Below are 27077 nucleotides of genomic sequence, written 5' to 3' on the forward strand. Positions count from 1 at the left end.
TAGTCCAGAGTCCAGAGTTTGTGAATCTCTTCAAGTGAAAAAGAGTTTGAGAAAGATGCTCATATCCAAACTCTACAAAATAAAGTGAGGAAAATGTTATAATACACATTTTTAATATTACTTTTTTAATACTTTGATATTAATGATATTTAGGAAACACAGTGGCTTGCATTTGTTGATGATGAACTTTGAATCAGATGTTTTCTTCAATGGCAGCACGGTGGCCCAACTGTGACCTGCAGAGGGGGAAGCTGTTTCAGAAAATTAATGAATGTTTTCTTTATCAGATGCTTGCTACAAGATGTTCAACAGGATGTTTGCTTATTGGACAGACAGGAGCACGGTGACCCAGTGGGGTTGAGTATTCCAGACAGTGTCTGTCCATGATTTTTACCTGTTTAACTCTTTAGAAATCATTCACTCTGGAGCATTTCAGTATAAAGAGCCAGCAATTTGAAACATATAATAAATCGTATATAAACAGGGACATTTCATAATGCTCCAGCCACATCTTGGCACTGGACAGTGACCGTAGCCTCGTGTCACTGGAGTGTCCCACTGTTAACAATGCTTTTTAAGGAAATCACACCTGTGTGGAGCTGTATTTGTGTAATTGAAGATGCCTAGGTCAGCAATGGGGGCGCCATAAATAGCTCACAATATTTGCTCATTTTAACTTTTGGAAGTGGAAGAGTAAGGGCCATGAGGTTAAATAAATTATAGTTGTGTGTCAAATGGACACCAGGGACAAGCCACTGTTTAATATGGACATGCTGCAAAACACACACACACACACAAAACACACCCTTAGGCCTGTCACACGCAACCCATGTATGGGTTTCCGCATTTCAACAGGAAGCAAGAGCAGCCAAGCAGAAAAGTCAACGATTTCTCACACACACACACTGCCCTTCATTATGAGAATCATTGTCTAAACCCAAATGCACACACAAAAGCAACAATAAATATATATATATGTTAGTAAATTTGTGTAAGTCCACTGTATTGTAATTTAAACTGTAAGGTGTATAATTACACACACACACACACACACACCGTACAGTTGAAATTAAAATAAAGTGGATTTATACTAATTTACAGCTATGCATTATATACATTATTACATCATAATAAAAACATTAACTTTGACACCAAGATGGCACCATCAATTCTTTTCTTGCTCCAAGCCCAACACTGACACCAACATCAACTGATACCACTCCATTGTATCATTATTTACCAGTAACTGAATCACAAAATGACAAATCTGTACAATAAATCCAAACACACACACACACACACAACCAAACAATAGCAGTTGCACATTATAGATATTTGTTTCTACATGAACCTAGCATTAGACTACAATCTATTTCCCACTTTTAAATGGCAACTAACAAGACTCCTTCTGGCTTGGTTTTTTTTTCTGTCACTACTTTAGTGGTTGATTTGGATCAGCATCTAAAATGGATCAACTACTCAGACACAAGAAGTACACAACTCATTACATCACCTCACACAGTCCAAGCGTTTCAGGGCACATTCGTTACAGCGTTTAATCCCAGTCATGCGTTTTCCCCTCATTCTGAATTCAGACGCAGACCTTTCTGCAGACACCTCCTGATGATGATCGGGAGCCTTTTAAAAGTAGGTTTAAATACACACAGTAAACTGGAGCAGAGTGTTTAGGCACTTTTCTTTAATATTTCAACATATTTGAACAGGGGGTTCATATTGTTAGAAAAATATAACTACATTTATTTATTTATTTAATTTTTTTTTTTTTTTTTTTTTTTGCTCTCATTGCTGAATGAGACAAGAATGACACATTTATTGCAGAAGCTGGCAAGAAGCAGTAGAAAAGGAAGGGACAGAAACAGAGGAGGGGGCGAGGGAGAGGGGGAAAATTAGACATTACTCAAGTCAGTGCACAGAACCTCACAATCACTGTCGTCATGATCACATCGCTGCAGTCCATCCGTTGGCAGAGAGTTGTTGGATGCTTTCAGCCCATGTCTTGCGAAGTCGAGTGTTCGTATGCTTCAAATTTTAGCGTTGTGCTTTTAGACAAAAAAGGCAAAAAAAATGAAGACACCTTGTTTCAGTCCTGTAGATAAGATTGCATTAAAAGAAGACTGGCGTTTTTCAAAACTGAACTCTGTATCTCCTGCATCTAGCATTTACTCAATTCACCACGGAAAACGGTATGGTTTGGACAATATTGTTTTCTCATACATAACACAAGAAGACTGCAAAAGGCCACAAGTTTGTAGACTCCCCCTATGATCTGTAAATGCAGCTGTACACCCAGTGGAAGCAAAGCGTGTTCAATCTCCATTTAAAAAAAGAATGAAACGAAGTGGGATACTGTGGCGCAGACATGAGCCTAAACTCACCATGTCTAATTCCCCCACCCCAGCACTGAGCTCTGGAGCTGCATTCTCTGGAGTGATGGAGCTCCATGCAACACCTTTATAATGGAAGCCAAATATAATAGAAATCTTCTGTGGAAAATGAACACGTGCTACAAACGCAGCAGGTAGAGATTCAGTGGAAAAACGCTGGACTATTCCTTTAATTTGAGGCTGGTTTCTCCATTCCAAACATACACAGTGTAAATATGGCCGCATACATTCTTACTAATGTACACACACACACACACACACACACACACGTTTATTATACAGACAGCGATGTAGGCTGCATGTTAACCACACGTTCAGAACAGCAACTATTCTGTACACAATCGCACGCAGATTTGGCATCATTAAATATCAATTGTTTTGTCTTCACTTTTACACACACACACACAGTCACACGTGCACTTAGATTTGTCAGTTCAAAATGGGGATGGTCACACGTGTTTAAGTGCCTCAGAGAGAGAGAGAGAGAGAGAGAGAGAGAGAGAGAGCGACCCACCTCAGAGTCAATTTGGCAAGCCAGGGCAACAGGGTAAAACAGTAAACAAAAAAACAAAAAAAATCACACTCATATTCAACACAAACCCGAGAGAAAAAGAGAAAAAAAAACCTCAGAATATTGTAAAAACATAAAAGTACCTGGATTTATATTTCTGTATATATATATATATACAATTTACTGCATGGTCTTTAATGCATGTCTCAAAATGTGAGGGGCACCAATAAAACAGAAATAAAAAGAAAAAGAAAAATAACAAACAGGCCAGGAGGGGTATCCAGAGTAAAGAGTAAACAAATCTCCAACAGAAAAGTCGCCAGCTGGATTGGTTTTACCACAGGAGGTAGTGCTTGTGATTGAAATGATTTTGTAAGGCCGTGCTGTTGGGATAGATCCGGTGTAGACTTTCTGGTGTGTACTTCAGTTAGACTTGCTGCATTCTGATTGGATCATGGTTTGATGAACTTGTTTAATTATTAAACAACTTGAAATAGTGAATGGCTCTCGCTGCTTTAAGAAAGCTCAGACTTTTTTGGAGGTATTATGCTGGTTGTGGTCTGTTTTAAACAGGATCTGGTTTGGGGGGTTTTGGTCTAAAAAAAAGTGGCATGTGTTGATGTTGAGGTTAGTTGAGTCAGGTGTTTTTCCCCAATGTTAACATCTAGTGCGCATCAAAAACCACCACTTAATCAGCTTTAACGGTGTGGCTTTTCACACACACACACACAAAATAAATAACATTTAAATTAATAATACACTCCTACTTATGTATTTTAGCAAAACAAGGCTGTGAGCTACACCTTCTCATTTCTCAGGAACATAGTGTGAAACAGAGGTGGGTGGAGGAGCCCAAATCCAAAGACTGAGAAGCAGAAAGAGTAGCCAGACAAAACAAGAAGCTTTTGCCAATGTAACAAGTAAACGTTAGATTAAATTCCTCACTTATATACTTTAGAAGAATTACAAAATACTCAATTTCATCCAAACTGTACTTAAACCAACACTAGGTAAGATTTGGTATTTTTGCTCCTGGGCTCCCCCTAGAGTTGCAGAACGTAAATCATTTTTACAGCACTGTCCTGAAACAGGCGGAGGGAGTATGGGTGGTTTCCTACCCTCCTCTTAAAGTTATATAGTGCAGTTTCTGCAGTGATGAGCACAGAGTAGCAACGACAGTGTATCATCACAATGATTCTGAAGCTGTAATATTTGGGTAAAAGTGCTACCTAGTGTTGCTTTAATTAATCTAGTTCCTTCGTACCTTTGCTAACGACAGCGGATGTGATAAAATACATGTCTGAGAGCACGGACAGTTCACCTCCCCAAGTAAAACCAATCCAGGCAAGACCTCTATCCTTTCCGTCTCGCTCCTGGCCCTGTGCTGGTGTGTGTCAGGTGGCAGAGTCTCAGCCCGTGGCTTTGTGCCGGCCTCCGCAGCAGTGTACGGCCCTGGCGGCATGGTGGCAGGCTCTCAGCGGGATGTAGCAGCACATGCAGGGGACGACGAGCGAGAGTCCGAGCAGCGCTGTCCAGCGTAGGCAGAAGTGCTCCTCCCCGGGATCACAGGAGCAAGGCTCCGAGTACTCGCCCTCCGGGTCCGACATGCAGTGGTACAGCAGGCTGTCGGCACACCACGTGCAGCTCACGCGCCGTATACACGTGTCCACTGGGTCCGGCGCCTCCTGGCAAATCCCACGTTGGTTCTGTTCCGGGTCAAACATGTCCCGACAGTAAATGCAGCGCATTAAACGCAGCTTGCCCGAGGGCTGCCCCGTCACCACACCCACGCCGCCCTTGCCGTTGCGTGGTAGGTCACGCAGGTCAAGTGAGTCACGTGTGCCCAGCGGGTATGGGTACGTGTAGTCGTGCTTGGGCACCTCGCTCTTGGTGAATGTCACGTAAGCGTCTGTGGGCTCGGGTCGCAGCAGGAGCTTGTCCCGTGTGGCAGCGGCATGTCGGTAGTCCTCGTATCCCGTCAGCCACGAGCGCTCCCGGGGGTTTATACGCACAATCTCCTCCTCCTCCTCCTGAGGGAAGGTCACGTGACGCTGGAACATGGGCGCTGTCTGCAGACAAAGAAGAAAAGAATTGACCAAAAGCAAGAAACAAAGCCTTGTTTGGAATATAACAGAAATACATCAGAGAACAGAGAACTGAATGACGGAACATACTACAACATAGTAGAGATGCAGGTAATACAAAATACAGTACATATTACATTCATTCATTCATCCCCTGTAACCACTTCATCCAGTGAGCCCACAGCGAGACCAGACAGAAAGCAGGGAGCACATCCTACAGAGCGTTCTACTCAATTACATGGCATCACAGGTCATTCACACCTGTGGAAAATTTCACACACTCACCCAGTCACTCACATTTGTGGACAGTTTCACACACTCACCCTGTCACTCACGAACTCACCTGAAGACAACTACACACATTCACCCAGTCACTTCGGCTCTCACGAGTGAGGACAATTTCACACATTCACCCAGACAACATGGAGGACCAGACTGTTCAGTAAATTTAAACAGTAGAGGTTTGTATATGAAACTCTAAAACACCCACAGACAAACACACTGACCTGGTCCAGAAAGTAATGGTCCGAGTGCCTGTGCGGCTCGTAGAAATGTCCCAGAATGCAGTGGTGGTGCCGGCGCGGCTCACAGAAGCTTATTGGAGCGAGGGTCTGCACAGAGGACTCCCTCTTCTGCGATGAGTTAGATGAGCTGTCTGTCGCGGTCTGATTGACAGAGCGAGAAAATGGAAGGAAGAATAAGTGCGATGCTGAGGCACGCCACCAATAACCTTACTCAAGTAACCAGCCCAACAAGCCGGAACTACTTTTTTAAGGCTCTGTGTGTGATTTTACTTAAAGGCTAAGCACCACCTATATGAAAGTGTCAAACAAATAAATAAGTTATCTGTAGCTCATTTCACTGGCGCTTTTCCAACAATATGGGCATGTAAGGAAACCAACGAAAGGTGTTCAAGAGCCTCTGTAACATGGAGGTAAACAGGGTAAGTACACTTACTTCGCCTGTTTTAGTTGGTGTTAGTTAACGTTAGTTTGACTCGCTAAACTCGGTGGCACAGGTTATACTCGGCTACGTTACGTTACATTACGGAGGTTTATAGTGTCGGATGAATTCGAGCTCGACTTCGATCACATTTACAAGAATAACGGTACCTCTAAATTTGAGTTTAGCTTATTGCTAGGCTATTGTCATGAATAATGTTGGTTATTTAGCTAGCTAGATACTGTCATAACAGTCAGTCATAACGGTGTTTTACCGCGGCGTTGTTCAGCTGTTGTCCACCAGTGACGTCACGGTTGAGTTCAAGAATTTCCGTAGCGAGCTCGGGTTTTTCTGTCATTTTGATAAAATTGTCAGTTTGAAAGCAAATTAAGCTGCTATTTTCATTTTAATTCATACTTATATATGTCAGTAACTAAAATAATGTGAAATATTCATGGCGGTCCATTAAGTGGTGCTTAGCCTTTAAAGACATCTGACATGGTCCAAAAATCTCTGACCCCACACCCCTGACTGCTGAATGACTATTGCAGGCTTTACAGAGTGACGTGCAGCAACAAGATATTGTATTTTAGCATAGATTTTTCCTCTTGACTCAGTAATGAGACGTCATTCAATTTTAACAAACAAATCTTACAAACAGCACTTTTAAATAGGCTTGACTAAATATATAACTGAATAACTGTTGACAAATGCACATCAGAGCCCCGTTCCGGGTGCTCCGGTTTCCTTTCCACGGTCCAAAAACACACATTTGGCTACACAAACTGTCCATAGGTGTGAGGTGTGAGTGTATGTCGCCCTGTGAAGTACTGGCGCCCGCTCCAGAGTGTATTCCTGCCTTGCACCCAGTGATTCCGTGTAGGCTCCAGACCCACCGCGACCCTGGACTGGATATGCAACAAACAATTAATAAATGAATGAATAAAATACATGTCTTCAAAATAGTAGCTATACAGGAGAAGGAAAAAGGTCTTAACATTCAATAGAAACCTATGTAACATAGTTTAATTTTGGAGCATTTCTATTGGTCTATTCATTGTGACATTTTCACACAAGTGAAGGACAGATACTTATTACAAAATGTAGTAAACTAAACATCCATAAAAATGAAGATACTATACTATACTGCAACACTTTTGGCCCAAATGTAGTTTAAAAGTTTTTGAAAAATAAGAAAGCATACTCAGTAGTATTAACAATGCATTTTGAAAGCAAGATGTCTTCACTTTTCAACTTTTCAACAAAATTCACTTTGCAACTTCAGATGAACAGTTTATACAACATGAAATACCAAATCTGTGAATGGTGCTCAAGGGAGGCTCTTATTTTTCAAGCTCAAACCCATGAGATCAGCTGAATCACAGCTGGACAAAGCTGGAATGTAATTTTTGGAACAAGAAGATAAAGGACACAAAGGTTCATCCAATGAGGCTAAACACAGGAGTCCCAAACAAACTTAAAGCTCTCCCCTTGTGTAAGATCCAGTGTGAGAAACATCCCAGCAGCCAGGGAGCAGTGGGAGAAAATCAGTCATGTAAAATAACAAACAAATAACCAGGCTCTTTCAAACATTCTGAGAAGCTCAATCAGCTGCTGAAGTGCTAAGCTGTCCAGACCTCCATAAAAAGGCCCTGTTCCAGCTGTCCAAAATAAAAAAAAAGAAAAGAAAAAAAAAGTGGAAATGAGTAATGCTACTGTAACTTTACACAATCCACCACTTATCCCAGAGGTAGAAAATCAGCCAAGACGTCTACAGTGTCAGAAATATGCTTCTTTAATTTGCACTGGAGTTTCAAGGCTAATGTAACCTAGCACAAGAGAAATTTCAAAAGATACTACACACTGAGAACTATGAAATAAACAAGTCTTATAACGCCACGTTTATTGTGGTCAGTTACTTCTCTAGTCTCCCTCATGTTCAGCTCTTCTATGGGTGAGAACGGAACTGTGCCGAAGCTTCAGGTTGCATTTCTTGTTGCAGTGGCAGACTCTGTTAAGTGACAACAGCTATAGGAGTGCTCCCAAAATGTATCACTGTAGCATCACAGTTTCTTATGCAGTGCCATCTGAGGGTGTGAAGGTCATATACATTCAACATTGGTGTCCAGGCTTACTCTACATGTGCAGTTCTTTTCTGCAGATTTCCTGAATTATTTTACAATATTAAGCATTGGTAAATGATCTAAAGACCTAAACTCTTTACCATTTTTCCATTGAAATGTGTTCCCTTATGAAGTCTGGCATAAAGTGATGAGCACCAACCTATTTTCTGTTTGCAAAGACTCAGAGAATGCTCCTCTTGTATTTGTATTTTTTACAGAATTTTTCAAAACAGCACAACTTTTTTGGAAAATGGACTTGTACAAATGAAACCATTAAACACACTTCTGTTTAGCCTCAAATGCTGCCTCTGTGGTCTTGACCTATTTCCCCTGTATGAGTGACCACTGGGTGACCAATGAGTGTTGGCGTAATCTATAACCTGGATACTATACTCTTCACAATTAGTTACGACCTCTAACCTCCAGAATTGGAGCTATCCTGTTCCTGCAGTGCTTCCTGTCATCTGGAGTCTGTGTTTAGAGCCAGTGCTCTGTGTGTGTGTGTGTGTGTGTGTGTGTGTGTGTGTGTGTGTGTGTGTGTCTGTGCTTTGAGCCAGTATCTGCTTTAAGGGTCCTGCTGGGAGAACTATTCTGCCAGTAATAACAACAGGACTGTGAGTGGACTGTGAGCTGGAGATGACTCCAAACACAGCTCTTGTTCAGTGTTTACTGTGATCCCCATGAGAAGACAGCAGCCGCAATACTGACAACAGACACTAAAAGAACGTGTAAGAGACCAACAAAACAAGCAGTTAAACGGTGCGCTGGGTCCACTTTTGTTATGTGGCTTTATGTGCTGAGCAGTCATCATTCTTGTTCACATGACCATTTTCCAATCTCTATTCTTCTTCTATTTAACCGCCACTATCCTTCACAATTAAACAGACGGTTTAAACTTATTCATACATCATCATTATCTTCTTTTCCGCTTGTCCATTTCAGGGTCGCAGACTCATTCATACATAATATACATTAAGCGATCACTGCTTTAGGGACACCTACTTTGTGTCTACACTCAATCTCCATTTGTTCAGCTCCACTGATGTAATTGTGTGTTTTGTGCTGGTACAAATGGATCAGACACAGCAGTGTTGCTGGAGTTTTTCACAGAGTGGACATGGAGTGGACACAGCATTTAAAAACTCCAGAAGCACTGCTGTGTCTGATCCACGTGTACCAGCACAACACACACTAACACACCAAAACAAAGTCTGTGTCTCTACAGCACTGAGAATGGTCCATCAACCAAGTCATTCCTGCTCTGAGGTGGTCCTCTAGGGGTCCTGACCGTTAAAGGGCAGGGTGAAATGGAGATAAGAAAGTATGCAAAGGAACATGTAAACTACAGTCTGTAATTGTAGAACTATAAAGTAGAGCTGATAAAATGGACAATCAGTGTAGGTACAAGGTAGGTGTTCGTAATCCAGTTATCGTTCAGTGTGTGTGTGTGTGTGTGAGACAATCAGGACTGTGATCATTTCTGATTGACTGGCCTGTATTGTCCTCATTTAAAAAGTGTTCCCGCCTGAAACATCCTTTACATCTTCACGCTGAAAAACTGGATATGTGCAGTTGTTGCTTTTTGTGATGTCACAAAAACAGCTAGTTCAAAACCTGCTGGGTATGGACTGGGCTCAAATACAGCAATACTCACACTACCTCATAACTTCATAACCCCAGAGTTCCTCATATGGGCATGATGGCAACTACAGGATGACGCACAGAGGTCTATATGAATGAAAAAGTGCAGACAGTGAGTAATTAGCGTTTTTGTGGTCACTGAACACTGAGTGCTGAGTCAGAAGAGCCGTGAACGTATGGCCGAGTATAAATACGTGCGCGTGTTTATGTGCCATGTCTGGACTGAGGTGTATTTGTGGCCGTGATAATGATCGTTTCAGCCTAGACAGACGCAAAGAGCTGACAACTGCTGCTCTTTCTAAAATCATCCAGCAGACGTCATACTCTCCCTCTCTCTCGTCTCCTTCCATTGACCTGCCTAATATCTCTCTCTCTCTCTCTCCATCGCTTTCTTTCTCTTTCTGTGAGATGTGTTTTTGTTGTGTAGGGAATGAGATAGGATTGAAGGGGTTATAGGACACTTCCTGACACCATCTCCTCACACACACACATGGAAGCGCACACAGAATTAAATTCGGCGTTTAATGAACTTGTGCTAATATGAACGTGTACATATTTATGGATGTGTGTGAATGATGGAGAGGATCTTACTGTGAAGACGTCATCGTCTCCCAGCTCTGTCTCGTTCTGTAAAGTTGATGAAGAGGTGGTGGAACCTGCAGAGAACAACACAGAGCTTACTTCATGATCTGCTTTTTATCAAAGCTATATAACACTTCATTACACATTCATACACCTAATACATGGTAGAAAATGTGCTGATTTATTTTACATTTTACTCTTTTGAGTAGGGGCTCCTAAAAGTTTGACTGTACACTTGAATGGTATAAAAACTACTATTTGACCACATGTAACAGTCTTTCTGTGCTTTTCTACATCGTGGTCTTTTTCACTCACCATCGGTCAGGTCCTCGATTGCCTTCCTGACCCCTCGGTCAAAGGCCCGGGCATCTGCCGGACTCTGGAAAGTCAGACCACACTTTTTATTGTCCACACGCCAGTGGTGAAAAGTGGGTGTGGCTTTAGTGTAGACCAAGTCCTTCTTCACGAAGCATTTCAGGATCACCTATAAACCAAACAGGTCAGAGTGAGAGGAACGGTCAAAACCTTACCCTCCGCTTGCTTTAAAGCTACTGTGACCATCCTCCGACTTTCACAGCAACTACTGCAACTGTAGAAAACATGGACAGTGCCTCATTCCCAAAGCCACTCAATCAATCACTTCATTTCTAAATGTATCCCCCGACTTCTTATTCTATAGAGCTGGACGATATGGCCAAAACTTATATCACGATATATTTCTTAATTTTGGTTGATACGATATAATTCTGATACCGATATGAACCATAAAATGCCACATGAACGCAACACCATCAAACATAAACCTCTTGGCTTTGTCAATATTAACATTTTTAAACAAATTTTAAAATTGAGGGCAATGAACTGACAGCAGTGCCCTGTAATGACCATCAGTCAGTGACTAATGCTGTAAAGAAAAATTCAAATCATATAATATATTTTGAATCATTTTATATTGCGATATATATTGATAGTAAAGTATTGTCCAGCCCTATTATTATATAGCGGATAAATGTTTTAAAAATGAAAATCCTGGGGGAAAATAAAAATACGCCAATATTAGCACAAGGAAAACTAACTGCTGGAATTAGACATTGAAGGTGGAAAGGCAGTTTAGAAAATAAAATTAGATTTAAATGGGCTGCTTTGACAAAACATGGGGGAAGGCGGAACTACACGTCATACTGCCACCAGCCGACAGATGCGCTAGACCTGCAATGACTACACTTTTGAGAGACTTGTGCAGTCCATGTTTTCTCCAGTCATGGTTTTACACAAATCTCTATGATACACTATATAAACTAATAAGGAAAATTAGATTTTTGCCTGAGCTATCCCTTTAAATGTGACAACCTAAAACACACACACTCACACACCTGTTTGTCCCGGAGTCGCTCTCCGTAGATGAGGAAGCTGCTTCGACCGATGAGCTCTAGGTCTGTCTGCACCACTTTACACACGCCCACCCTGCTGAGACCCCCGCCATCCTGAGCCAGCCAGCCTCCACTTGAGTCATCCCTCACCATCACCACTGCCTTCACTCGCACTATATAACTATCACTGTGAGAGAGATAGATAGAGAGAGAGAGAGAGAGAGAGAGAGAGAGAGAGAGAGAGATGTTTAAAGATGTATACCATCAAAGTACACACAGAGCATGTAATCTATGTAGATTACATATGCAGCCAGTAATCTATGATATCTATAAATAAGTGAGGTGTACCTGCAGATTTAGTTCTGTACAGTACACAACAATTCACACAGAGAGAGACTGGGTGCTGGTCTGTAACAAATCAATTCTACTGAACTATTAATCATGAAATTTTAAAAAAGCACAACTAGCGTCACTCTCTCTTGGTGTAAGATGGCTCTCGCCCATCACTCAGCACGGTTCTAGCCAATGTGGGCATCTGTTAATGGACATAATGGAATTTGGCAGTTAGTGTTGCCCTCCAAGCATGTTGAGTTCCTGTGCCACTGGGATAGAAACAGTTCAGAAAAAGGCGGTGATGCTTCACACCTGCTTGTCTCACTCTTGGTACCATCATGTTACCATAGGAGACCCGGCCACTGACTGGCACTGGCAGAGCAGACGTTACCAAAATCAAAATACACAAAGGTTATGTGCACCAGAGACGCCCTCAAATTTACCCACAGACTTCAAATGGAAAGTGATGTAAAGATCAGATTAACAGCCGCTCTCTGAGCAAACGGCGTCTGATCTAACCGTGGGAAAAGTGACAAATCACAGCCTCGGAGCCGTTAGTCAAACTGACCTCCTCGAGCCATGTCTGTTCCGACATGTCAGGTTTGATAGACAAGCAGCTGCAGGCTATATCATGGAAATATCATCCAAATATTTTCCCAGCGAAGTACCATGTTAATCAAACCATTAATGAAACATAAAACAACACTAGGTAGTAGTTTTACCTTAAAATCCCTGCTTCAAACTGATTGTGCTGCTCCACTGAGCTCTAATAGGGAGAATAGAGCTTGTGTTGTTGCGACTTTGGGCTCAGCACCTCAGAAAATATGAATTTTTGGAAGAGAGTACCCCTGCCTTCCTCCTCCCCTGTGATTTTAATTGTAACATTGAATGAATTACACTCAGCAACTGCAGGGGAGACCTGGATCAAAAATATCAAATCTTACCTAGTGTTGTCACACTTCAAAGAAAAACATGTATCTCCATTTTGGTTGATTTTTTAGTTTACTGCATCATTTGAACACACGCAGCAGTTGTCCTTCAAACTGTGTGAGAATAATAATTTGGAAGAAAATCTTTTTACATTCACTACCACTGAAAGTTAAGGTTTTTTTCCCTTCTCCTCTAAAGTTACTATATTGCAGATTCAGACAATGAAGATATATATATATATATATATATATATATATATATATATATATATATATATATAGCCACTATTTACTCTGCTGTTTAACCCTCTGGGGTCTAAGGACATTTTGTCAGCTTTTTGCAAATCTTCATTCAAATCTTAAATTCACATTTACATGCACTTCATCTCCATGTTTTTTCACTTCATCTCAATTTACTCTTTTGTGTCTAAGGCCATTTTCTCAATTTTTGCTACTTTTCTGAAATTCACCTTTAAAGCACATGGATTATATTATTGCCCACGTTTTATATCAAAATGTTTCGAACAATCTCAGCTCTCTCATTAAGAGATGCCCATGTGACATAGAGACAGATTATCTCTTCATACAATGCTCTAACACTGAAAAACTTAAATCCGATTTTAGTGAAAACATCCCTAGGGTCACAAAAATAGGGGATTGTTTGAATTAAATACTGTATAAATGTGTAATAAACATCTAAAATTAAATTCAGTAAAATCGTTTATTTAGTAAAAGTGCCATCTCTTACTCTGCGGGACGAAATGAAAAATATAACAACACTTAAGTTACTGTTTAAAATGTCATTGTCTGTCCATAAGTATATGCTTCACTGTGTAAAAGCTATAACCAGCTATAACTTTGTTTTCCCCTGCGTCATGTGCATAAAACCCCTCGGTTTCTGAAGCTCCGTTCTCCTCGTCGCTGTTTTTCAGCGCCTGTAAACTTTTTCAAGCCATTTCTCCGACGTCGACTGAATAAGACATGGAGGGTAACTGAAGGGATGAGTAAGTCCTTAGTGATTTGTTGATAGCCCATTGGTCAGTTTCAAACAAAAACACTGATGGATGCACGAATTGACCTATTACAAGAGAGACGCAGATGACGGACAAGTAAATCCACCAATTAGACACAGCCAAAGGCAGAGGATGTCTGCCTCAAGCTTTTTCACAGGCTCCCAGCTCGGGATGTAAGTCCCGTACAGTCTCGCGATCAGATGCAATCGAAAGAGCAGTTTCTACACATCCAGAGAGTGTTTGAACTGCGTTGTGTTATCGCTATGATATTTTTACATTTACATTTTATATTTTGACCCCAGAGGGTTAATGGTCAGGACCCCACAGGACCTCACACCCACAGATCTACTAATGTTTGGCTTGAGATTCTACACAATGTAAGGGTTCTGGCACTACAAATCCCTCGGGCTCATGCTTGAGTTGAGCTCTGTGCCACAGGGCTCCTCGGGGCTGTCCTCCTGACCCCTATCAGACATCACCAACGCTCACATACAGGTAACGAGGGCGGTGAACAGAAGAGATTCCGTTTGAGTCTGTCAGAGGAAGACGCTTATGCAAATGTATCCTGGCGCCTGGCGGGAGCGTGGGAAACACAGACAATTAAACGTCCGATTTCCATTCCTGACTTTCAGGACTGATGGGGATTATCTGTTCCAGTGATAGGGATGTACTTCATTATTAAAGTGCAGCTTTGGCTTTGGCCATGATACGAATCTGATAAAAAATATATTGACAAACACAAGGACACACTGTCACTGATGAGAAGAAAAAAAGCACCCATTGTGTGTATTTGAGTGTGTGAGTGAGTGTCTATAGCAGTGAGTGAATGAGTGTGTATATATATATATATATACATACAGGGGTTGGACAATGAAACTGAAACACCTGGTTTTAGACCACAATAATGTATTAGTATGGTGTAGGATCTCCTTTTGCGCCCAATACAGCATCAATTCATCTTTGGAATGACATATACAAGTCCTGCACAGTGGTCAGAGGGATTTTAAGCCATTCTTCTTGCAGAATAGTGGCCAGGTCTCTACGTGATGCTGGTGGAGGAAAACGTTTCCTGACTCGCTCCTCCAAAATACCCCACAGTGGCTCAATAATATATAGATCTGGTGACTGTGCAGGCCATGGGAGATGTTCAACTTCACTTTCATGTTCATCAAACCAATCTTTTACCAGTCTTGCTGTGTGTATTGGTGCATTGTCGTCCTGATACACGGCACCGCCTTCAGGACACAATGTTTGAACCATTGGAGGCATATGGTCCTCCAGAATGGTCCGGTAGTCCTTGGCAGTGACACACCCATCTAGCACAAGTATTGAGCCAAGGAAATGCCATGATATGGCAGCACAAACCATCACTGATCCACCCCCATGCTTCACTCTGGGCATGCAACAGTCTGGGTGGTACACTCTTTGGAACTTCTCCACACCGTAACACATGCAGTCATGGTTTTATGTTTTTTGGATACAATCCGGGTTAGCACCCGAACATCTCTTTCAGACAGCTTCCACTTGCATCCACAGTTAATCCTGTTGGATGTGTTTCATCCTTCTTGGTGGTATGCTGACATTACCCTGGATACCGTGGCTCTTGATTCATCACAAAGACTTGCTGTCTTGGTCACAGATGCGCCAGCAAGACGTGCACCAACAATTTGTCCTCTTTTGAACTCTGGTATATCACCCATAATGTTGTGTGCATTGCAATATTTTGAGCAAAACTGTGCTCTTACCCTCTGCTAATTGAACCTTCACACTCTGAATGAAGATTGGCCACCAGGCTGGTCCAATTTAGCCATGAAACCTCCCACACTAAAATGACAGGTTTCATTTTCATTGCCCAACCCCTGTGTATATGTGTGTGTGTGTATATATATATATATGTATGTATGCATGCGAATGAGTGCAATAATATGTATGTGTGTGTGTTTATATGAGTGAGTGAAGGAGTGTGTGAGTATGTATGTAAATGAATGAATTACAAGCCAGTTCTATAAGGTTCTTCACCTATGAAGTCACCTGTTCATGAAGTCATAGCAATCAGAAAAAACATCCCATTTTTATAAACCTTAAAAATCAATATGAGTCTGCAACTCCCCATATGCCTTTACTCTGGACCCTTGACATCGCTCTTTTTTAAGGGAAAAAAGTACGAAAAAAGAAAGTAGCAGCAACACAGCTGGATTTGATCAGCCCTGATGTCCGGTGGTTTGTGGGTCAGGGGTCAGACAAGTAGAAACTGTCGATACAAGATGGTGCCTAAATCAAATGTGAATGCAAGTGTGTAACCTAGTGTTAAAATAAATGTGTAATTAATAATTATACATGATATTTTCATATATACAAAAATTAAAACGGTGACTGCAGGACTAAATGTTTCTTCTATGCATGTTTAGTGACAGTAAGTAATAGTCAGCTTCAGCTCTAATTTATTTTTTTTTTCCTCACGCTTATGGAAAAGAAAGACGTTGCTATGACAACAGCTGCTAAAAAAAGGGAAGACTTCCTGTTGTCTCGTGTTTGTGGCTCTTGATGCTACATCAGCTTTAAACACTGCATCAGCTGCATCGAAAAACGGTGACCTGACTCTGTGTGTGTGTGTGTGTGTTTTCCTCCTCTCTGCTGTGAAAGGCAGGTGGCACATTGCTCCATACTAGTTCTTACAAGATCAACATTTACAATACAGTGCCGGAGGTTAAAGGACTGTGTTCGCTAGAACTGACTGTTATTTGGGGAGTGGGGGCAAAGTAGATTTTCATAAGTTTACACTGTCTACCTGAAATGTAGAGCATTTATATATTGGTGACCACTTGCCTGCTTTCACCCACTGGCTCTTTATATGGTGTCCTCTGTAATGTTTGGGACAAAGGCATAGTGTTTTTTATTGGCCTCTGTAGTCAAGTTTGAAATGCTCTTTTTGGACATACAGTTTTCCGTATTTGTGATACCTAGGTGTCATTAATCACTTCGTTAGTGCAGATAGTCTGTGTTCTAGGCTTTAGTTCACCAGTGGAGTCTCTTGTTGCTGTTTGTAAACACAAAGACCACAGCTGTGCAAAAGATAGTAAAGGAAACCATTATAAAGCTGAGAACCAAGAACAGACCTCAGACAAATCTAAGGCTTATATGCGTAGTTTCTAACTGGCAATGCAACGGATGTATATGATTTGACTGATTTGATGAGTTCCCTCATTAAAGTGTAAAAGTGGATGATTAGAAATACACACTAATGCCAAAATAAATGTTCGTTTGTTTGTCTTAATCTGCTCCCATTAACCTCTATATACCTTTATTACTATGGTCAGGTCACACTCATGTGTCCAGTCAGAAAGCAGTAATGAGGCTCACGACTGTGTTAAATTATAAGGCAGCAGCCAAGACAAAGTGCATATTTTACACACCCCTCCAAGCAAAGCCTCTGATTATTCATCTGTTTTTTTATAGTAAACTTGCTAAATTTCCAGTTTTCCTAAAGTGGACATACTAAGAAAATAATATGTGCACATTAATTTGGCGTCTGGAGCCCACCAACCCAAACACTGTGAAACAAGACCACCCAGTCAAAAAACAAGAGACAAAATTTGTTTTTCTGATGTTGTGCTGCTTCTTACTTAGAGTGCAAAAATTTTATTGTCCCACTTCTTCATCTGAGTCGCTCCAATAACAACGCTGGGCCCGCGTTTATGTGAGAGCCCAAAGACAAGTTTAAATGTAGCAAAACAAATGCAAATTCCGTGGCGAATTAAGAGCGCTGAGTAAAAATGAATAAAACAAGCACAGAGCAAAAACAACTAAAAGAAAACCCCAGAGCTTCTGCTCCTCACTGCTGTGCGCTTGGGTCGCGGTGAACAGCGACTCATTATCTCTTACACTTAAAGAAACTCATTATCACTTAAACAAACAGGAGCTGAAACTACCCATTCTGAACGGGCCAAAAAAGGTCACAGATGTTTCATTAAGACCCAGGACAGTGTTCATTTGTGGACAAGAGGGAGAAAATGTCTCATTTAAATTCTAAATTGCACTAATCTACATATATTTAACATTCTAAATTCTACATTGCACAATTTTGTCTATTGCATCTAATTATTCTTTTATATCTAATTGTCTATTTATTTTTGTTACAATTCCAACAGGCCACATCTGTAGATTAATTTGTTCAATGGTTCAGCAAAACCCACTGCTGTAATATATATATATATATATATATATATATATATATATATATATATATATATGAGCACACTGTTTATATACGTGAGCACATAGTTACTTTGTACTGTACTTTTGTAGCTTACAGGTTCTCATTAACAACAGACCAATATTGTATTGATTTTACCTCAGTGTCTCTCTCTCTCTCTCTCTCTCTCGCTGACCCAGTCTCCCAGCTGAACTATAATGATCTCTGCACGTGGGGCAAGCATGGATCAATAAAACTTGTCCCTCTATCCCTCCACGTCTAATTTTCTCTCATCCAAACCCCCGCAGACTGACCACATTGTCCAGAGCTGTGTGTGATCTGTTGACCACCTTTAGGCCAACCACACTGACCACACAGAGTCTGCTTTTTCAGCCAAGAGAAGACAAAAAAAAAAAATTGAAAAACACCAGCACTAGCACAAATTGAGCCAGCACCACTCAAGTTACCGAAGGCACAGAAGGTAGCATTAGCATTTTGGACTTCAATCTATTTATTTATTGTTTTGAACAAGTGACATAATATTAACTGTCCTTGAGGACTGAACTTGTAACTAAAACAAAATAGCAGAACCTCAGACAACTCAGAGCAGTCAGCTAGCTAACTATCAAGAACAATGCACATGTGCCAAAATAAATAAATAAATAGGCTGTCAGTAACCTGGCCAATTTTTTTACATTAATTTTTGAAGCCTTGTGTTACACACTAAAATAAAATAACTGACAATTTAGAGTAAAAGGCAGCAAATTAGCAATTTGAACACATTAATCTAAATGTGCTACCTTTAGCCAACTAGCTAATATTTGTAGGCCCTGGGCATTGGGTAATAAGCCAAAAGGACATGCCAATGTAGAAATGTCAAATACAACTCACTACTTTCCTCTTTGCAAACTGAATAACAGCAGGATTTACAGCTTTGTTCATTTCCAGTGACACTCTGAGACTGAAATGAATCCAGATGTCACTGAGGAACTCACGCCAGCTAAGTTTATGAAACTAAATCACTGCTAACTATCAATATGCAGCAGTCCATTGTGGAATATGCAGAAAAGCAACAGAAAAGTGAAATGAATGTAGCTCTGTATTGCAGTTAAAGCAAATTGCCTTTATGCTGTGACTGCAATATTCCATTAAAACATACATTAAACCCCCCTGGCAAACTCAAGGCATTATTCTGACAAAGAATAGGCTAATTAGCATTTGTTGTAACTTAATTCACCCAGACTCCTACAAACAGACCACTGATACACAGCAAACCTCTCAGAGAGTGGGTAGAGGCTCACTGCACTCTTCAGTGGGTCCAATATTACAAAGACAGATATTGTGATAGTGGTTAACAAATTATGATTTTGTGATGGCCATGTATGAATGTAAATCTTAGAAAGCCTATGTAACTTGAACACAATATTTCTCAATAATGTAGCTACGACAGCTACAATGTAGGTAAGGTTATTTGAACATTAAACCACCAAGCAAACACAGAGCAGTGTGTTGGTTTTCTGACACATCTGATCCATTGTTTTGGAAACAACATGAATAAATGTATAGTTGATCTGTGGTTAACTAACTGTTTTTAATTAACCTCTATACAGTGACATGATACCAGTCCGTCTGGTATCTTAACAATATTCATTTTATATTAATTTCTAAAGCTTAATCCCAATGTCTGAAACAGATCTGCCATAATACACATAACTTTAATCTTTAAATGATATTTTATATATATATATATATGCCATATTGTATCATTCACAATAATATCATCATAATTTCTAAAACTATAAAAAAATCAATATCATGATATTAGTGATATTCAGACTTGTTTACTTAATGACGTCAGGTAGTTACCTATAATACGGCATACATTCTTTACATGTGTCATTTAGCCAGAGTGAAGTATGGTGGAAAGTGGCTCTGAAGTGGAGGAATTTGCTCCAAAAAAGTAGCTTGTGGGGGTGGTTTGGTTATAAAATATCAGATGTACAATAAACCATTGTATTATGTTAGAAATGAAAGAAGCTTTTATTATTATTAATATATATATTAAACATATTTAATTTAATATTATTCATATTAATATAACATTGATTGTTGTTGAGTAGTCTGTTTTTGAGTGTTTTGCCATATCTCCAATAATATTGTTATTGCCAAAATCGTGATATTTTAGGGCCATATCACCCACCCCTAGTGTGCGTATAAAACAGCAAAATTATTTTCTCTTTCAGTTAATTTATGTTTGTCAATCATTGTGTGGATGCAATATGCACTTACACATTTGAAATAATACGTTTCATACATTTATTTTTAAAGTACGGTTGCTGATCGTACATCTGTGAACAAAAGCTTCATCCAATCATTCTGCAATGTGACAAAGCCCAGCGGAGCCGGAGGTCATTATTGGAATAGGATACAGGAAGCAGTGGGTGTAATGGCCAGAGCAGGATGTGAAAGTGTTAGTGATGACCCACTTCACACATACAGGTTAGACATTCTCAAATTATATCAGGCCAGTTCTGCCAGCAAAGGGCTATAATGCTAAAATGCGTGCCAGAAAACTTCATAAGAATGCGTAGGGCCCATTTTAGATGCACAAACTCACTCAAATAAATAAAACAATCTGATCTTGACTCTGCTAATGGATGGATCAACTTCGACTTAAACAATTTATATACAGCTGAGAACCATAGACTTTCTAGTGGGTTTTAAGCAGGCAAAAATCGTATGTGGTTGTCCACAGTCTGTGTGGTACTCTAAAGATTTACATATATGTGGTAAGTTAAAAAAATATTAAAATTTAAAGATTATCCTATTTTAATATGTAAACAAATCAGGAGTTCAAGCACATATCTGAAGTGAGTTGCTAACAGGCTTCAAATTAGCTAGCAAGAAAAGTCCTATATACATATCTGTAGAAGACAACAAAAGGAAATCTCAAAGCAGTTATATTGTTTGGATAAATTGAGAACATCCAGTCATTACACACAGTTAGCTCTGTAGTGATTTGCTAGATTTTCCAAATAGACAGAAAAACGTAATCTAAATTATTAATATAATGTTAGCCCTGACCCATGATGCACCCTAAAGTTTTCAAGATAAATATCTGTAGATTAATAAGAAAAACTAAATCTCTGAGCAGTTTTTCTGCGCTGATAGGATAATAATCGACTCCTGGGTAGTTGTACAGTCAGTACGGCACTGACAGAGTCTCAGCAAATGCATAAGTGCAAAGTCAAACTGTCAACACCACATCAATCTCTCCAACAGTCACCAACAGCAAGTCATTGTTTAATTAATCTCCTTTATGCTTGCGTTCTCAAACAATGGACTCAGAAAAGTGTTTTCGCCCCACATGGTCACCAGCCGACCATCGCCCTTCCCACCTCACTGCTTGGGTGATAAAAGTCAAACATTTCACAACCCTGCAGTATTATATGGTGCTTTACATTCCTGCCTGACTCATGTGTTTGCTCAAATGGGTGTGAGTGTACCATAAAGTGGAATAAGAAAAGATACCCCCAACACACACACGCACAGACACTGGGGGCACACACTTCTCTCCACATTCAGTAGCAAGGTAAACAGTAGCCGAGTTTAAGAACAAAACTACCAAACTACCAAATATTGCAGATGTGTTCAAGTAAGGTGTGTGCAGAAGAATGGAGGGCATGTTGCATCTGTGACCTGATTTGTTTTATTGTTACTTGTCCATTTAATGTCTTTATATGCTAGAATATGTGGCATTAGTGATCAAACAAGTCTACAATGTGACTGAGGATTTCTGCTTTAAATCTGCTGTGTTTTAGACAAAGAGATTCTCAAACAAGCAGAATCAGACAGCCAGAGTTTCTTAAGTCATAGAAGTCTTAAAGGGAACAATCCCGTCATCTCACTGGGTAGGGCTTTTGAGGTAAGCTGAAGCTGCAGGCAAGTGATGGAAATGGAGTTAGAGGCAGAGACTAACTGCACATTCATAGATCCAGGTGTACTGAATGAAGACAAAGGTGTAGAGTTTCATCTGAGACACATTTAAGGCATTAGATTTTGTCTTGGAAAAAAATGAAAACATGTCATTTAATTGGCTGGGATGAATTTTTACTGTTTCATTGAGGACTGGCACAATAGTACTAAAAGAAAACATTTTTTTAGGTTCACCACCTTTTACCATTACTGACAATACATACAAAAACTCTGAAAACATGTGTGGGTTCACTAGTCTGTTTTGACACTGAATAAATTGTTGTTGTTGACCCCTGGTTCCTATCACAACCACTGTAAGGAAAATCAGTTGTGTACTCTAGTGTAAAGTACAATGCAGTACTTCTCATGAAACCTTTCTTATGTGTTTGCATCTAAACCAGTTAATAAATGAGAAACTCATAATGATTGGAATTCCCCTTCAAGTTTAGGAAACGGCAAGAAAGCTGCCATTAATAAAATATCGCCTTTTTTAGAAGCTGAAAGAGTGTAGATTACAAAAAGTTAATGTTAATCCTCCCAGAGTGCTCCCTTGGCTGAAGGAGGGAGTTTAACTCCGCTGTAATGCTCTTAGTGGGGGACTTTGATCCGCTTTTGAACGGCGAGTTGTTCATGATCCCGGATCCATGAACTAATATCAAACAAAACAACATCCCGATAAAAAAAATATGCTAACAGCACCTCAAACTGGCTTCGTATACTGGCGTACACAAATAAATAGGGTCGGTCCTGATAAATAAACTTATTGCTAACAGATGTGAGAAATACTGAGGTTTATAAAACCATAATAATTAATCTCAGTCTTAAAATGGCAGTATTATCCATGAAAACCAAGCTGATAATATGTTATTTTATGATTTCTTCGTTTTAACTTAAATGGTGCAAAATGTAGCAAGCTACGTTCCAACAACTGATTTAAGGTGGAGCGCAAAAGGTAAACGAGACCCAATGAGCTTTGTAAACACATAAACTAACGCTAAAGCAAATTTTTGTCACGATAATGAAGCTGAACTATGCTTTTTGAAATGTACCGTTCCACCTTAAATGGTACAGCTGCTACACTCTGGCGCCTGATTTTTAAGGTGGAACGCTGCGTATGTGAGACACATTGACCTTTTTGAACCCGTCAATTCGTCTTAGTGTTGAGTGAGGTAACATTTGCTGGCCACAAGAACGAAACTGAAGCTTCAGGATGTAACGGTTGCGCCATTTAAGGTGGAACGGAAAATTACAATTAGAAGCTATTGCTTCCAGGGGAGTTTCAAAATCAAACGGCAGTGGCTAACTGCAGAGGCTTGTGTTCCTAGCCCGTCTTAACACAACTTCAACTGTTTTTAAGGCTTGGATATTATATCATTACATTGTTAGTTTAATTGTTTCCTAATGACCGATATAATGCTTATGTTTGGGCTTTGGGACATTAGTTTAACTATCCTGCGAACAACGTATAGACAGGTTTGACTTCGGGGGGTAAACAAGGCGTCGTTTAGAGATCTGTAAAGCTAGAAAAAAACGGGTTTTAAGCGTGTGTTTGTAGGAACTGTGGTGGACTGCTCTGCCCCCCGAGGCTTGCGCCGCTGGGATGTTTTTATGAATGAGAACAGTATGCAAATGAGAGTGATTCAGAAAAAAAACACACCTAAACAAAACAGAAATGACGGATATCACACAGCAACACTGGCCTTTGTGTGGCACTATCCCATTTAAGTGCAAATTGCAAACATATATGGGTTAATATTAAAAATATATTTCATGATTAAATGTCAGAAATATCACCCCAACCATTCAAATTATCTTCTTGTTTCTACAGTAATTTTACACCTAATCAGCACACATCATACATGTGCATGTTACTACTACAATTAAAGGCTAGTTCATTTGTTGCTCTGCATATTATTTCTGCCCTATCACCCTGTCCTTCAAAGGTCAGGACCCCCACAGAAAACCACCATTCTATGGTGATAAAATTGACACTCAGCATAGAAACAAATAGGTCATTATAATATATGCTTTGTTCATTTTTATCTAAGTACAAATAACATGTCTGCATATGTATGCTAGTACAATCCAGGGTTTTGATGTAAATACATCATATTAAAGAAAAAAATAAGAACAAAACATAAAGCACATCTTATCATTTATATTTTAGTTCCTCTCCACAGAAAGCACATACTCAAATGTGCAGAACAATTCCATCTTTAAGTTTATTCCCACCTGATAAATGCCTTAATTCGTTTTCACTCAGACAAAAGAAAACCTGGATCTTGCATATGAATGTCCATACAGTGTAGGTATATATGGACCAGCCAAATATGTCTCCACATAAATGTCCACAGTTTCCATCATGGGTACACCGAGTCCCCACAGAGAAATAATCACAGGCGCGTGCACACATGGACAGACGCACAGACTTGTGCACTGCAGCCAAGAACAGACCTGGCTAATGAAGTGTGATCCAGCTCTTTGTTGAGCATTATGTAGTGTATAATAAACTGATAATAATAATAGCAATTCAACTGGAGAGGCTCTTTACAGTAAGACTGCCTTTATGCTGGGTTTATGAACAGTTAATAAAAATCATTAATAGTTTCCTAATGTCTATGAATTAGATCTTTCATAAACAGTACATATATATGTCCTGTTAAAGCTTACACACCTTCGCTCATCATCTTATTTATGTACATCATATGGAAAAGCTCAATGGTACTTTTATTATCTGTTATAACTGCTTAATAATCATGTTATATGTTTATGTCCTAATTAATTACCATTAAAATATTTTATTGAACGGTTAATTCTAAGCCATTCATAAACACCTCATAGGGACCTATTGTGTAAGTGGTACCAAAAAGCCCACTTTCTTTGGACTGAATCTAAGATGATTCCTTGCTCCCTATATAGTGCACTACCTAGGTCAGGAAATTTTATCTTCTATTCCGCACTAATAGTGTATTAATCTTTGGGCAGAGTTTTTGGGGGCTTAAGGCTTAATTATAATGCAACATAAGCTGTTAAAGCAGATGTGTGGTTACCTGCACCGCGCACTATGTAGGGCATGAGGAGCAATTTGGCATACAGCCTTGGAGTCACTGGAGGATCCTTGATCCTTTCACAAAATATGTTTCCGTTTCCAGCCCCTCCCCCTGCCTCACGCTTTCTCCTCTCCACAGTGAAGCCCGGGGCAGCAGTGATCGTGTTGCTGCCCAGTATTACTGCACAGTTTTCGGCTTGATTTCACGAAATCATCGCTTATTTCGAGCGCACCCGAAGCGAGACGTGCATGCAGCCCCGTTTAAAGGCACTGCGCACCAGTCACAAGCAGAGTATCACACACAGTGTCGGTTTCCCTATACGTGTGAGGACTTCCATAGACTACAGTATTGGTGTAGCCATGCAATTTTCCACCTACACTCAAACCCAGTCCTCGGATTAACCTCAGGAACCAAAAGGCAGTCGCTGTGCGAGGTTTGATTTGTTCCCAGAAGAAAGTGGTTGGGTTTCTGGGGGAAACGGCACTAGCTTAAATGGGTCCTCGTTAGAACACATGTTTGTGGGGACATTCGGTCTCCAGAGGGATAGCAAGACATGAGTACACACACACGCACACAAAAGAAAGTACATGCTGGTTTGCTTACTCGTCTGGTTGCGATTCCTCGGTCATTTTTCAGCCTCCGCGTGTTTTCACCTACAGTGAAAAAGTCCTCGCGCGCCGCGTTCACGCTTCATTTTTCCAAGCGTCCCTCTGTTTATTTTTATTTATTTACTCCCTTTCCAGACGATAGGTCCTCCGGTGTTTCCTCGATTCTCCTCGAGCCACTCTTCCTCTCCCTCGTCCTCCTCCTCGTCGTCGTCCTCCCGCGCTATGCGCTGCTCTTTAGCCCCGACTGTGCGCGCTGCGCTCGGCGAGGGCGGCTCCATCGCCCGCTTGGTTACTCCATGTTGGGCTTCTCTTCGTGAAGCAGCAAAGCGCCACGGACACGGGGCTGGAAAGAAGGAGGGGGAGGGGGCTCGGTGGTGTGTGTGTGTGTGTGTGTGTGTGTCTGTGTGTGTGTGTGTTCACTAAGTATATATCACGGTGTGGGCACCAAAACCTGTTTACACACCTACATTGTGGTGCCTTTTCTTTAGTGTAGTGATTACAAGCTGGTCCCCACAAGGCAAAGATTTACATTTTTAACGTGAGTGTATGTTTCAGTTTCGGGTTACGGTTAAACCAGTAGTTCTTATGGATACGGTAATTATAAGTCTTCTAAATCCCATCAATGTCCCCATAATGCATAAAAACAAACTTCTCTCTCTGTATTTGCGGACGTGTTTTACTTGACCTGTGAGGACCAAATGTCCTCTAAATGATTTAACGTTGTGAGGACTTTGCTGGTGTAATGTCTAGACTTCAATTGAACTATGCAAGTCCTCACAACTCAAGAGATACCATATTGTGTGTGTGTGTGTGTGTGTGTGTCTGAGAGAAATACAGACAGTGTGAGGATCAAATATGCTCTGAAGGTTTAGATGATAGGACATGATGGCTCGTGTTCTGTTTTCATCATGAATTCAAAAATGGATGTGCTCACAAATATAGTGAAACCAGAGTTTGCATGTGTACATGTATAGCTATCCCTGTGAGGACCAAATGTCTTCACAGTTACAAAAGACTCAGCAAAAGTGAGGATCTTCCTGTTGGTGTACCATCTTTACAGTTGAAGTCATGTGGAATTCCTCACAAATACAATGAGGCCAGATTGTGTGTGTGTGTGTGTGTGTGTGTGCTTGTCTTGCTACCCAAGTCCTCACAAAGTAGGACAACATAAGATTTTTAACATTAACATTGGCCCTTTTTGCTGGTGTGGTTTTCACCACAAAAACTAAAACAGGTGTAAGATTAAATGTGGTTTCTGAGGTTAAGACTAGGTTCAGGTTTATGATTAGGTTTAACTTTAGCTCTGTTGTACTGCTGTA

At 40.4% G+C, this 27077-nt stretch overlaps 1 protein-coding gene across 2 annotated transcripts; it reads right to left on the bottom strand.

The window, feature by feature from the left end:
* Positions 1-1729: 1729 nt before the first annotated feature.
* spred2a (sprouty related EVH1 domain containing 2a) lies at positions 1730-26080 on the bottom strand. 2 transcript variants are annotated; one of them, XM_066661332.1, is made up of 6 exons: positions 25754-26080; positions 11662-11845; positions 10604-10772; positions 10298-10362; positions 5507-5665; positions 1730-4985 (listed from the first exon to the last, which is right to left on the bottom strand). In XM_066661332.1, exons 1-6 carry the CDS (start codon positions 25777-25779, stop codon positions 4326-4328), a joined length of 1263 nt encoding a protein of 420 aa, XP_066517429.1. In that variant the 5' UTR covers positions 25780-26080; the 3' UTR covers positions 1730-4325. The 2 variants fall into 2 exon arrangements, with proteins under 2 accessions (XP_066517429.1, XP_066517430.1); XM_066661333.1 differs by lacking the exon at positions 25754-26080 and adding an exon at positions 12714-12862.
* Positions 26081-27077: the final 997 nt, after the last annotated feature.

Source organism: Hoplias malabaricus, chromosome 2, assembly GCF_029633855.1.
Source record: "Hoplias malabaricus isolate fHopMal1 chromosome 2, fHopMal1.hap1, whole genome shotgun sequence".
NCBI lineage: Eukaryota > Metazoa > Chordata > Actinopteri > Characiformes > Erythrinidae > Hoplias > Hoplias malabaricus.

What these genes read in the sequence shown, in the direction of transcription:
- spred2a (XM_066661332.1), bottom strand. Translation starts at nt 25,779, where the DNA reads ATGACCGAGGAATCGCAACCAGACGA. An exon ending in AGCGACTCCGGGACAAACAG is followed by an intron (nt 10,773 to 11,661) that starts GTGTGTGAGTGT and finishes TTTGGTTTATAG; the next exon opens with GTGATCCTGAAATGCTTCGT. An exon ending in AATCGAGGACCTGACCGATG is followed by an intron (nt 10,363 to 10,603) that starts GTGAGTGAAAAA and finishes TGTTCTCTGCAG; the next exon opens with GTTCCACCACCTCTTCATCA.